The sequence below is a fragment of the Myotis davidii genome, unplaced genomic scaffold, assembly GCF_000327345.1.
Source record: "Myotis davidii unplaced genomic scaffold, ASM32734v1 scaffold1182, whole genome shotgun sequence".
Taxonomy (NCBI): Eukaryota; Metazoa; Chordata; class Mammalia; order Chiroptera; family Vespertilionidae; genus Myotis; species Myotis davidii.
The window spans coordinates 198,277-211,088 of NW_006293525.1; the positions used below are offsets into that span (position 1 = coordinate 198,277).

Below are 12,812 nucleotides of genomic sequence, written 5' to 3' on the forward strand. Positions count from 1 at the left end.
CTGGCACCACCACCTGCTGCAGAGGAGCCTGGTGCTCTTCTCCGTCGGGGTGGTCCTCGCCCTCGTGCTCAACCTGCTGCAGGTGCAGAGGAACGTCACCCTGTTCCCCGAGGAGGTGATCGCCACCATCTTCTCCTCCGCCTGGTGGGTCCCTCCCTGCTGTGGGACAGCGGCTGGTGAGTAGACTTTTTTTATAAGATGTCTGTTTGCTCAGTGATTTTCAGGCTGAGAAACATTTATTTGAAAATGGAGCCATCCGGAGGAAAGGCATGCATGTCCGGGGTTGATGATCTCAGCGGGAGGGGAGGACAGGAACCCACCGCCGGCCTCCAGGTGGGAGGAGGCTGATGGAGATGCGCTGGGAGATAGGCGCTGGGCCAGCCCTTTCCCCCACTTTGGGGCTCGGAGGACGCGACAGTGTTTGGGAGCCAGGGCTGTCACCCGGGCCAGCTCCGCGATTGGCCGCCTGCGGAACTGGTGAGCAGAGGCACCTGGCCGCCATTGGCTGCCGGTGCAAACACGCTACACGCCGGGTAACTGAAAACAAACTGTCACATGGGCAGAGGCGTTGCCAGGGAACCGCCTCCCTGCTTCCTTCTGTGGCGCTGGCCCGCCCCAGCCTGCGGGGAAGAGAGGCCCCTGGGGGGGCGAGCGGGGTCTGCGCACCCAGCTGGGCGCCCGTGCGGAGTGAGAGCACAGGCGCCCTAGCCGCTGGGCAGGCCGACGGTCTCGGTAGAGTTTTCGGTGGTTCAGCTGGTTGGATGAGGATGGGAATTGTTCCCCGCCCAGGTCACATAGTGCTTCTCAGTCAAATCCTGTCAGCGACTTCCTGCAGCCCCAGCTCTGCCGCAGTGAGCACCCCAGGAGCACCCCACGATCTGGTGGGCGGAGCAAGCTCCGTGCGCTTGGTGGCTAGCCCCCATGCTTCCCGTGCTCGGCTGTAGCTCCGGATTACAGATGTGGACGCTGAATCACAGGGTCAACACCGAGTCCAGGGGCATGGCCTGCCCGAGTTCTTAACTCTTCGTACTGTCTCCCTGGAGACGGGTGAGCAGACTCACGCCCAGGAGCAGGGAGGCAGGAGGCTCAGGGTGGAGCGTGTGTTCCAGCCAGGACCCCTGGGGCTGGGGACACTGGTTTCTGAGCAGGGGGACAATGTTTTCTTTTTTTTCTAGGGGGACAATGTTTTCATCTTTGTCCTCCAAGGTGAAGTTTCTGCTTCATTTTTTGAAACCCTTTAAATACACGCTGTGCCGGTTTGAGAACTAGCTCTAGATGCGAATTCTATTTTCTATACACATTTGGTGCAATAGTTTCTTTGGATCAAAAACTTGATCTTAGCCCGGCTGGTGTGACTCAGTCAGTGGTTGAGCATCCACCTATGAACCAGGAGGTCACAGTTTGATTACCGTCAGGTCAGGGCACATGCCTGGGTTGCAGGCACGATCCCTAGTGGGGCGTGCAGGAGGCAGCCGGTCAATGATTCTCTCTCATCATTGATGTTTCTATCCCTCTCTCCCTCTCCCAAGCTCTGAAATCAGTTAAATATATATATATGAAACAATCTTATAAATGAAAGGTTTAGCTCTCTTTGAAATGGAATCTTCAGGAAATTCTAGGAATGCTTGAAACAATTCCTCAAACGCTCCTTTTCTTTTTTGGACCATCACCCACGATTCTGCGAACATTCCATAGTACCTTTTCACCTACTTAGCTTTTCATTTTAAAAGGTAAGGTTGCCAAAACCGGTTTGGCTCAGTGGATAGAGCGTCGGCCTGCGGACTGAAAGGTCCCAGGTTCGATTCCGGTCAGGGCATGTACCTGGGTTGCGGGCACATCCCCAGTGGGGAGTGTGCGGGAGGCAGCTGGTCGATGTTTCTCTCTCATCGATGTTTCTAACTGTCTCTCTCCTTTCCTCTCTGTAAAAACTCAATAAAATATATTTTAAAAAAATAAAAAAAAATAAAAGGTAAGGTTAAATTGTAGTGTAGTAAGTTACAGAGTTTGGAATTCTCTTTTTCAAAGCTCCACAATTAGAACTTGAAACGTAACATGAAATTGAAACTGAAAGTCTTTCGTTTTCGAGTTTGGCTAGAGCTGTGTTTCCTGTTTCTCTGTGCAAGAACCTAGAGCAGTTACCTCTCCCGGAGGACAGCCGACCCCCAGGGGCTCTGCCTGGCCCTCTCGCCTGAGCCAGGAGTGGTGCGGAACCTTCATCCCACACGCCCTGTGGTGCCTCACGCTTTCCGCTGGCTCCTCTCCCAGAACCCCACGCCTTCTCCCCGCTCCATTCTCTTCTCGCTCATGCTTTCAAATTCTGGGCCTGAAAACTTTCCAACTGCTCAGATCCGGGGAGCTAGCTCCTCCTCTGTCTTGTTGTTACATAATCCTCATTTTACACATGAGGAAACAAACAGTTTCCATGCCTGGTCCCTGGTCTCCCACAGGGCAGGGCCTGGGCTCCTGGGGACAGATGGTGCCCTAGCCTCCTGCGGTCAGAGCTGCCACCCCTCACCCCTGAGTCCAGGGCCAGCCTGTGGGCGCGGGGCCTCTGACCCGGACGTCAGTGCGACCAGCACCAGCGCTGGCCCTGGAGGAGCGTCAGACTTATGGCACGACTGGCTGGAGAGCTCACGGAGGCCCCCTTCCTTGTAGATGGGAACCACGTGACGAAGCAGAGCAGGCCGCAGAGCTCAGCCCGTGTGGCTGGGCCCCCGCTCGGGTCACGTCTGCTTAAGGAAATCAAAGACTGGTTTTGCTCTAAACTGTGATATTTTTTTGTTTGTACTCGAGGAGAACAAAAATACAAAACTAAATTTCATCATTACGTTACCACAGGTTAGTCTCCTGGAAAAGCACTGGTTTGTGTAGTCTTAATTGCCACATAGAAAGCCTGTCATTTTAAGCTGTTATTGGTCATGTTATGTTCTTGAAGTCATTCTGACTGTTTTCTTCTTGTCTGGCAGCGGTTGTCGGTTTGCTGTACCCCTGCATCGACAGTCATCTTGGGGAGCCCCACAAGTTTAAGCGGGAGTGGGCCAGCGTGATGCGCTGCGTGGCGGTGTTCGTGGGCATCAACCATGCCAGCGCTGTATCCTTCCGTGGGCGTGCCGTGTCCGGAGCGTTCTCTTCAGTTGTGTGTGGAAGCGTTGCGTTACTTTGGATGAGTGTGTGCTGTCTGATAGCCTGTGGATGATATTCTTCCATGTGTTTTATTTTAAAGCCTGTCGCTTAGTTTACACTCAAAGGTTTTAGCTTGGCCCTGCGTCCTCCGGCTTATTTCCCAGCTTATTTCCAGAGACGGTGCAGACTCTGCCCAAGGCGGAGTGAACTGTCCTCTCTCCTCTGTCGGCAGTGTCTTACCTCCTCAGAGTCTGTCCTTCACGCCCTTGCATTGTGGTGACCTAGTTCTTGCAGCCCATTGACCGCTGGTGACGGGGTCCCTGTTGCTGGGCTTCTCCCAAAAGGCCAAGGCGAGGCCTGGCCGTGACCATGGCAGTGCCCGGCGGTCCCCGGGTCCCCGGGTCCCTGGTGGAGCGCATGACATGGAACATAAGTGTATTTTGGGAGGAAGGTCCATCGTATCCCAGGGCTCAGAAGGTTTATGGCTCCTTGAGAGTCTGTTTTCAATCTTAGAGAAAGATACTCTCAGAGCTACCAATTCCTCAATCTGCTCCCGTTTGATGGTGAGATGCCTGAAGGGTGCTTGTTCTAAGGTATCTTAGTTCTGACAAGTTCACTCTGCCACCAGCCAGCAAGCAGAGCTGCGATGGAAGCCAGCTGCACGTCTCTGCGAGCGGGCGTGCGTGACGATGAACGTGGTCTGAGAGGGTCTCACGCCGATGTCGAGGAGAGCACTCACAGTTCCAGTTACTAATAAGATGAGAAATGAGAACTGGACTGAAGATGCCTTACTACCAAAATAGGTTGTTTGTGGCTGAAATGACAGCAGAATTTTACATACGGCTGTCAGAAGCTTGCCTGTAAGTTGAATTTGTACCCAGTGACCTCATAGAAGCTTCAGGCCACCTTGCTCACGGGACCCTTGTATCCAACCATCTCTCTGCAGCTCAGTGGGTAGCTTTTATGGATGGAGAATTATGTGCACAAGAAGAAAAATACGTCTAGGCTCTGGGGTTTTCTGTGTGTTTTAGTCTTATTAAATAACACTAACTTTTCCTTAACTTTCCATCATCAGAAGTTGGATTTTGCCAATAACGTTCAGCTCTCCTTGACCTTAGCGGCCCTGTCCTTGGGCCTTTGGTGGACATTTGACCGTTCAAGAAGCGGCCTTGGGCTTGGGATCACCATCGCCTTCCTTGCCACGCTGATCACCCAGCTGCTGGTGTACAACGGCGTCTACCAGTAAGCACGGCCCGCGGGTGGCAGCCCCGCCACTTGGCGCAGACGCTCCCGTTTTGTTTATGCAAAGAGCCATAGACACGGCATGACATGCTCAGAAAGGCTGCTTGTTGCGGAGTCCATGTTGGAAACGCACCGCCCACCATGTCCTATAAAGGGAGACCACCTGGAGCGAGAAAGAGCGCCCTGATGTTAACACCACGGGTCCCGCTGCAGGACTCACGGGCGGTTGGCTCAGCCCCTTTCTCCTTTGTCCGCAGGTACACCTCCCCCGACTTCCTCTACATCCGCTCCTGGCTGCCCTGCATCTTCTTCTCCGGAGGTGTGACGGTTGGGAACATAGGACGACAGCTGGCCATGGTACGTGAACCGTCACGTGGGCGCCGGCCCCTGTCATTTCTCCGCTCCGTGGGACTGCTTTATGGAACGTGTTCTGTGTTGACAAATGTCTCATTGAGGCTCAGCAGCAACAGGTTGAGAAAAGAGTATATTTTTTAAAAAAAGATGCCCAGCTAGTTCTTTGCTCGGTCACACGGGTGCCGATACCTGGGAGCACAGCGCAGCCCTGGGGTCACAGGCCCCTGATTCCTGCAGCCCCACGCTGCGGCCACGCGCAGGGACCACGCGAGACAGGCGCAGATGACGTGGGGAAAGGGTGTCCGAGGCAGGCGGAGCCCGAGGCCGAGCTGCCCGCCTGTGGGTGCCAGGTCGGGCCTGGCTCAGCGTCACGGGAGGTGGCCTGCCTGGCACAGCCTGTCCTTCCTGGGAGAGGAAGAAGCCAGTCCCCTTGGCACAGCTGTGCTTGAGCCCGCAGGAAGCGAAGTCGGGGTCAGTGGCAGTTCTCCGCAGTTAAAATCAGCGTCCGAATGCTTTTCGCCAAGAAAATTCAGTGTGGACATGCAACTCGTTTTGAGTTGGCTGACTCAGGGGCTTCACCGAGCTCACTGGGCTACAAGGAGGCTGCTCGTGGGCCCGCTGTCACTGCTGTGCCAGAGCTGAGCCGCGCCACGCTGCGCGGGTTTTGCCTGGCTGGAGGCTTTCAGTGGCTTCTGTGTGTTTGAAGCCCGCCCTGAGTCTGCAGCAGCCTCTTGGAGGGTTTGGAACTTGCTATTAGAGTCAAAAAAAGAAGAAGCTAGAGTCTCAGTAGGACCATTGCTCTCAGATAAACAAGAGGGCTGATTCGGAAAATGTATCTCTGTCCCTCCTGTGGTATTCTCGAAACGACATCTCTGTGCTGGCTGGGCGCCCTGCCTTTGGTTTCCCTTCCATCCCCCAAAGTGTCTAAGTCTTCTGAAAGCTGCTCCCTCCTCATGGGAAAGTCACGGCCCAGCTCGCTCTCTCACTCAGTGGCCTTCGGGCCTGAAGCCCTCTCCCCAGGGAGCCCCCCCACGTCAGCCGGAAGGGAGGGTACTTTTCCCTCGTTCTTGCCCTTTCCTGGGGCCACAGAGAGCCTTTCTGAAATTCATGCTGCCGCCACAGCAAGAAGACGGACGTGAAGCCAGATGGCCTTTCACAAGACTCCGGCTGGAATGTGGGAGTTACTTTTGCTCCAGATTATGTCGGGGCTGAGAATGAAAAATACACTGACAGTGAGGGTTGTCTTAGGAAGTGGAGACGCCCGTCGCAGCGACTGTCCCAGCCTCTCTGTAGTTTCTTACGGCCCCTTTTGTTTAGGGGGTTTTCCCCCAACCACAGCAGGAGGTGGTCACCTCCTGCACCCGCCAGATCAGGGCCTCGGCCACCACTGCCCAAAGCCCGGCCACAGGGAGCACTGAGGCCCAGCACCCGGTCCTGCAGGTCTGGGCGTCGCCCGGAATGGCCAACCGTAGGACGTGCCTGTTCTCTGACAGGCGCTCGTGGCGCGGGAGGCCTAGGTTGTGCCATGAAGTGGCCGCTTCAGAAAGAGCAAGAGACACTTCTCCTCAGGGAGTCGGGATAAGTGAGCCTATGTCTATGTTCTTCGGAGAAAGGAAACAAATTAACAGCTTTCGTGTTTCATTGTGTTTGTAAAACTAGGGTCACTCTGTTCAAAATTGGTTGGTGTTTTGGAAACGGGGCATGTCACCCGGGCCAGGCGGCGGCGGGAGCCGCCCTCGCAGCCCTGTGCACTCCCACGGGCGACGCGAGGAACACGCCTGGCTCTGCGCTGTCGGCCGGTTCACAGCGCGCTCTGGGTGTGAAACTGACCTGCCAGGTGTGAGGCTGTGACAGTGACGAAGGCGAGGTCTGCGGGTGGAGACCCCAGGTGGGCATCGTGCTCAGCGACCAGGTCTGGCCGAGTCCACTGTCACCATGGGCTCCTGCTGGTCCGTCGTCACGGCAATTCTTGTCTGTAGCCTCTTCAAAGGCAACCCTGTCCCTGGTTCCGTCCTGTCCTCTTCAAATGCTTTTCTGTCCTCACCCAGGTGCCCCCCCACCTAGCCCCCCGTCGCAGAGAAGTATAGTCAGTCTTCACTAACACTGTTGACAGGTTCTGTGACTTGGAGAGGTTTGACCACAGGCTGATGGACACGCGGGTTCGGTTCCCTGCGCTCACTGGGCTACAAGGAGGCCGCTCGTGGGCCCGCTGTCACTGCTGTGCAAGAGCTGAGTCGTGCCACGCTGCGCGGGTTTTGCCTGGCTGGAGGCTTCCAGTGGCTTCTGTGTGTTTGAAGCCCGTCCTGAGCCTGCAGCAGCCTCTTAGAGGGTTTGGAACTTGCTGTTAGCAGCTTAAAGTTTTATCTCAAAAGAGGCCAGGCTTCCAGCTGCCGCGTCCCTGTGCGGTGTCTGCCTCCCTCGGCTGATTGCTGGCGGCAGGGCGTCCTGCGCAGCAAGGAACCGGCTGGCTGTGGCGCTTCGCTTCGCTTCGCTGTTGGCTGGCAGTCCCGGGAGTGGCGGGCGGCAGTAGGAACTGCCCTCCCCGTTTTAAAGATGGAGAGGCGCCAAAACCGGTTAAAATCAATAAAAATATATTTAAAAAAAATAAAAATAAAAAAAATAAAGATGGAGAGGCAGCCACTGGCCCGAGTGGGTGCAGAGAGGGCTGGTGCTAGGCTTGTCGCGAGTGTGCCCTGCGCCTCCTGATGGAGGACACACCGGTCACTAACCTGTGAGAGGGTCCTGGGCTCACACGATCGCCGCCCTCTCACCACTGAACACCCTGTTCTTGGTGGCTCGGTGCATGGGCACACGCGTCCATCCGAGCTGGTGCCGACTCCTGCCTGGTCGTCCGTGCTCTCACTCTAGTCCCCCACCTGATGTGTCCCCGCGCACACAGCTCTGGGCCCTTTGTGAGCCGGCCTCACGGCCGGTTGCGGTGCAAGTTCCACTCTGGGTCCTCTGGTTGAAGTTGCTGCGGACCTTCCTCTTCCTCCTGCCCGTCTCATGCTCTCAGATGGCCGCTTCCTAAAGGTCTGCATCCTCAGCGCTCCTTGGATGACACGGTCCCACGCTGCTTACACGTCTGTCACAGGAGGTCTGGTCCTGTAGCCAAGTGGCCCCAGGCATGTCCTCTGCCAGCGTTCTGCCCCCCATCTCCGTCATCACCCCGGCCAAGGGACTTCCGCCTCTCAGGTCCGCCCAATTGCTAGTAGCTCTGTGTGCGCTGTGCTCATTTTACTCACTCCGTCTCTCTGTTCTCATAGGGTGTCCCCGAAAAGCCGCACAGCGACTGAGTCTCCCGCCACTGCTTCTGGGGGACAGCCAGGTGTGGCACCGACACCCAGGCTTGGGCGAGGCGGCGACAATCTTCCCTCAGGATCGCGGAGACTGGCCTGACTCACCAGGACTCCCCGGGGAAACCGCCCACATAGGTGAGCAGGCGCCCAGAGGGACAGCTCGCCTGGAGATGCCGCCTCAGCTCCCTCGTGCCTGCCCTGCCCTGCAGACCCTGGACCCGGCGGAGGCAGGTGGACCGCGGGCGCCGTTTCCAGCGTTCCATGCTGTTTATCTCATGAAAAGCAAGTTGCCATATGACAAAACCTTGAACTAAAGCCCAAGTCCCAGCTCTGGGTTGTGGTCCTGCCCACAGTGGAGAGCTTGCCGGTGCTTAACAAAGGCGAGTGTGATGAGATAGGAACGATATTTATCCACAAGATTTAAAAATAGGGCTGTGTGAAAAAAGCTGCAGGGGCGCGCACAGTGGTCAGGACACCGGGCCCACCACGCTCTGCGGCGCACCTGGGGTCACGGTGCCCAGGGGAGCCCCCGCCCACTGAGAGTGGGGGTTGAGAGGGCAGCTCTGCAGGGGACAGTGGGTGGAGTCGGGTCTGCCCTGGGTTTCCTTGATGCTCTAGCGTCGAGAGGACTTTGCACGGCCCTATGGGATCTGCAATCTGTGATTGCCTTGTGAACGACCGTCCGTCCCGCTCCAGCACTCGTGTTTCCGCCTGTGCCGCGGTGCTGGCGGGCACAGTGCACCCACCACTGGCACAGGCCACGCGGGCCCGGGTTGCAAGCATCGGGTCCTTCACTTCAAGTGCAATGTGTACGAAAACCAATCTGAGCCTTGTGTTCTCTACATATTTATTTTTTTTAACGAGTGAGGTGTTAGAGGTTCTCCATCCATTTCAGCCCTGCATGGAGGCAGGTCAGCAATAATTCCTCCCGGGAAGTCGCTGTTGCCATGCCCACCTGAGCCCGGCTCCTTTCAGTTCTCCAGTTCTGTGGGTTTCAGTAAACGTAACTCTTACTTACAAATTTATCTTCTTTTATATTTTGAAATGTACATGTTTTTGGTTTAAATTCTGGGAAAGCAGTTTGGTTAAAAGGCTCCTGGGATAGAAGCTGGCGGTCAGCGGGCAGGACTGGGCACTCGGCTGCCCGGATCTTTGTTGTTTCAAAGGAAGTCTCTTACAGTAAGTTCTGAGTTACTGTGGCTGATTGTCTTAGGGGAATTTTGTTGAGGAAAACGGGATTGTCCTCAACTTGGCAATGAGCCGCTATACATTTTCTGAAGACGAATGACTAGAATGTGCAAAGGTTTCCAGCAGAGACGCCAGCATTTTGTGAAAACCGGAAGTCATTATCTGAAAGCAGTCATCGAATCTAAATACATTTGACGATGGGCAAACAACTAGTGTTTTTTCTCTCCAGCTGGAAGTAAATCCGTATCTCTTAGCAAGAATGTGGCCAAAAGATGTGAATCTGGAGACTCCCTGTGCCAACACTTCACAGCGAGCGCACGAACCAAAGTGACCCACGTCTTAGTCACTCGTGTGACCAGTGAGCAGGGCAGAGGAGGAGCAGAGGGAGGCTGCGTTCACACTCAGTGTCGGCATTGTGTTCTTTTTTTGCATTCGTTTTTTATGTCTATTAAAGGTTCAACACCAACCATGTACTCATGGGTGTTTCTTCAAAATGGGGGGTGTTAGGATTTGGAATGGACCGGCCTCAGGGAACCAGGACTCCACTGGGAATCGGCTCCCCCGGGCTCTGGACCTGCCCTGGGGATGGGAGTGGTGGGGGGCTCCAGAGAGGGGCATGCTGGGAGGCAGGGAAGGGGCTGGCCCAAGTCACCTGCGGTCTTACCTGGGGAATGTTCCTGGCAGATTAAAGTCCGGAATCAGTAATAATGAAGCCACATGGTGCCCTGTGTCCCCCTCCTTGAGTTACAGACATGCCCTTTATCTCTGGGGTAGGAGGGAGAAAGGCCCCCAAGTTAATCCTCCCACACGTGGCCTGCGATCCGTGTGCACGAAGCAGGAAGAATGTCGGCCCCGGAACAGACCCAGTGGCCCCCGAGGAGGCCTGCCCGCAGGGAAGCAGGAGGCTGCGGGCTGACCGGCAGCCCCTGAAGGACGGATGAACAGATGACTCAGACACAGTCTCACTGTGGGGAGAGGGCTAAGGGGCCCCTGGCTCTAGTGGCCAGAGCAGCCTCGAATGCCTGCCTCGTTAGCTTTTTATTGGAATTTTTATCTTTAGATACAATCAATAGGGTGAGTAACCTTGGGAGGAACATGTTACATTTCCTCTAGGCCAGGGCATCCAGGGGTTAAGCATAAGGAGTCCAGTAAACACCTGGGGGTCGGCACGTGCACAGACTTGGTTGGAAAGGTAAAGGAATAATTAGGGGCACCGCCTTCAACACTCCCCGAAGTCTCCCCTGAATTGGAATTCCAGTAAACAGGGCAGGCGGCCTTCCACACACCACTTTTCTCAGAATGTCCTCCCTACAGCTTTCCAGCCAAGTCCCTGTGCTCCTGGACAGCCGGCCTGGTTCTGAACCCCTTGGTGCTTCCCACACCAAGACGAGGGCTTGCCCTGGGCGGCCCAGTTGCCCCCACAGTCTCGTGCAGGTGAGCTGGTCAGCACTGGGTGACTTTCCCGGGTCGGGGTGCCTCACCATCCACACCCTCCTGACATGGTTCCCTGGTGCCAGCCTCCACTGGCCGCTGCGGGCTGAGCCAGGGGGGCAGGTCAGCAGCCCCCCACACCAGCCCGACCTGCTCGCCCAACCTCAGGAGCAAGCTTCCAGCCCAAGGAGTCTTCTGGACAGAAGGCTGCATTCTCCGGCACGTCCCTCCCCGGCTTCCGACCACCTGAGTCTTACACGCCAGGGGCCGGACCATCACCCTTCCCTATTCACTCCATCACAACAGCTGCAAGGACCAGTGAGGCCTGAGGCATGGGGATAGATCAGGCCTGGACAGACTCCACGGGCCCAAGAGGAGGAGAGACTCGACAAGATCCCCCAAGTTGGCACCTGGGCTTACCAGCCCAGGACCGGTGTCTAACCACAGGCGGCCAGCTCGGGGCTCCCCTCCTGCCCTGCCCCGTCACTCCCCAAACCCACAGCCACGGTGGTGCCTCTGAGCAATGGCCAACGTGCCAACGAAGTCATTGAAAGAACAGTTCAAAGTTTCACGTGTCCAAGGGAGGCACCTTCCAGGTTAGAAAAGGGTGCCGTCCTTTAGAAATCGGGGCGCAGAGAAAAGCCCTGACTCCCCATCAACAAAACGGCTGTGTCTCCGGAGAGATCTGTGTACAGGCCATCGTACAACTGGTCATGGCAAAACACGAGGGAGAAGGGCTGGTAGACCCACGAGCAAGTCACGCCTGCCCCGAATGCAGCTGCCCCAGACACAGCTCTGTGGCGCCGCGGTTTCTGTTTCATCTAAGTGACCCCAATCCCTGTCCATTATAGGGACTCGGAGGGAGGGAGGGGTCACACATGCGGGTGCCAGGCATCAGAAAACCAATTTTCACCTTCAAATGGCCTCTGGTTTGAAGTCCAGCCCCTGAACCTGGCACGAGCCTGTCAGTGGAGCATCGGGTAACAAATAGTGTTTTTAACCTCGAGGCTCCTCTGCCTGGAGCTGTTCCTCCAGGGGTCACCGTCCACACGCCCTCGGTGTCATGGCTAACGGTGCGCCCCACAAAGGAAGGCACGTGGAAGCCTCACCACACCTCTGAGGGCGACTTCATTTGGAAACCGGGTCTTTGCGGATTGAACCGAGTGGAGGTGAGGCTTGGGGGACTGGCGTCCTGTCGGAGGGACTGAGGGTGCAGACGTGAGGAGGACGTGAGCCCAGGGCTGGGGCAGCGCTCAGCTGCAGACGGGCGAGGCCTGTGACACATACGGCTGGGCCTCGTTTCCGCTCCCAGCACCGGAGACGATGCTTCCCAGTCACGTGTCTGCGGTTTCCTATGAGCTTTGCTTCTCCAGGAGCTGAGCTGTGGCTCCGACAGGTCCCCTCTGCTGCCCCCCGAACCGCCCACTCCTCCCCCCCGCCCCCGGCCTCCAGGTTTCCCAGCTCGGCTGCACCCCTTTCTTGTCCTGCTCGGGGACTGAAATCTAACCCAGGCCACCCACTGCGTCCCCAGGTGGGACGTTCTTGCCATATTACGGATAGTTGACAAAGACAGTCAAGACCTGCTGTGGAGTTCAAGGCTCTGGGTTTCTGCCGATTGGGAAATCCTCGCACATGGACCCACTCTGCTTCCCAGGCAGGAGAGGCGCCAGGTGACCGAGACTCTGGGGACGGTGGGGCAGTGCCCCTGAGCACACGGGAAACTCAACCCACACTGAGGCCACCTGGTCAGCAAGGAGAAGTCGGCTAGTGTTTGCGCGATCCCAATCGGCTCAGGTTCAAACCCGAGCTCACCAGGTAGAATTTCAACGCTGCTGAGGTCTCTCAATCTCTATTAATCCGCAGCTGACCCTGGGGGCAACGCTCAGAAAACAAACACAACAGGGGGGCCGCAGGCAGAGGTGCCCTCACCAGGTATGGCAGCCAAATGCCCTGTCCCGGGCCCACAGCGGTCCCTCCCTGAGGCCCAGAGACCTTCCAGGGAAACGAGCGGCTGAGCCTTCCTGCCTCCAGGACCCACTGCAGGGCTCTCAGCTGACAGTCGGAGAAGGACCCGCCTGGGTTCTGAATGCCCGCACGGCCATCAGGAGTTGCCCCTGGTTGGGGTTTCCTGGGACAGGAAGTGGCTGTATTTTAGAAGAAGGGAGCTCTGATCGA

The 12,812-nt window shown here is 56.5% G+C and overlaps 1 protein-coding gene across 1 annotated transcript; it reads left to right on the top strand.

Annotated features, from left to right (window-relative positions):
* Position 1: 1 nt before the first annotated feature.
* Positions 2-9,676, top strand: INSIG1 (insulin induced gene 1; the record flags this gene model as incomplete). Its single annotated transcript, XM_006767161.2, has 5 exons — positions 2-176; positions 2,967-3,091; positions 4,199-4,365; positions 4,623-4,722; positions 7,986-9,676. Coding segments are annotated over 5 exons (597 nt in total), but the record flags the coding sequence as incomplete, so codon positions are not given.
* Positions 9,677-12,812: the final 3,136 nt, after the last annotated feature.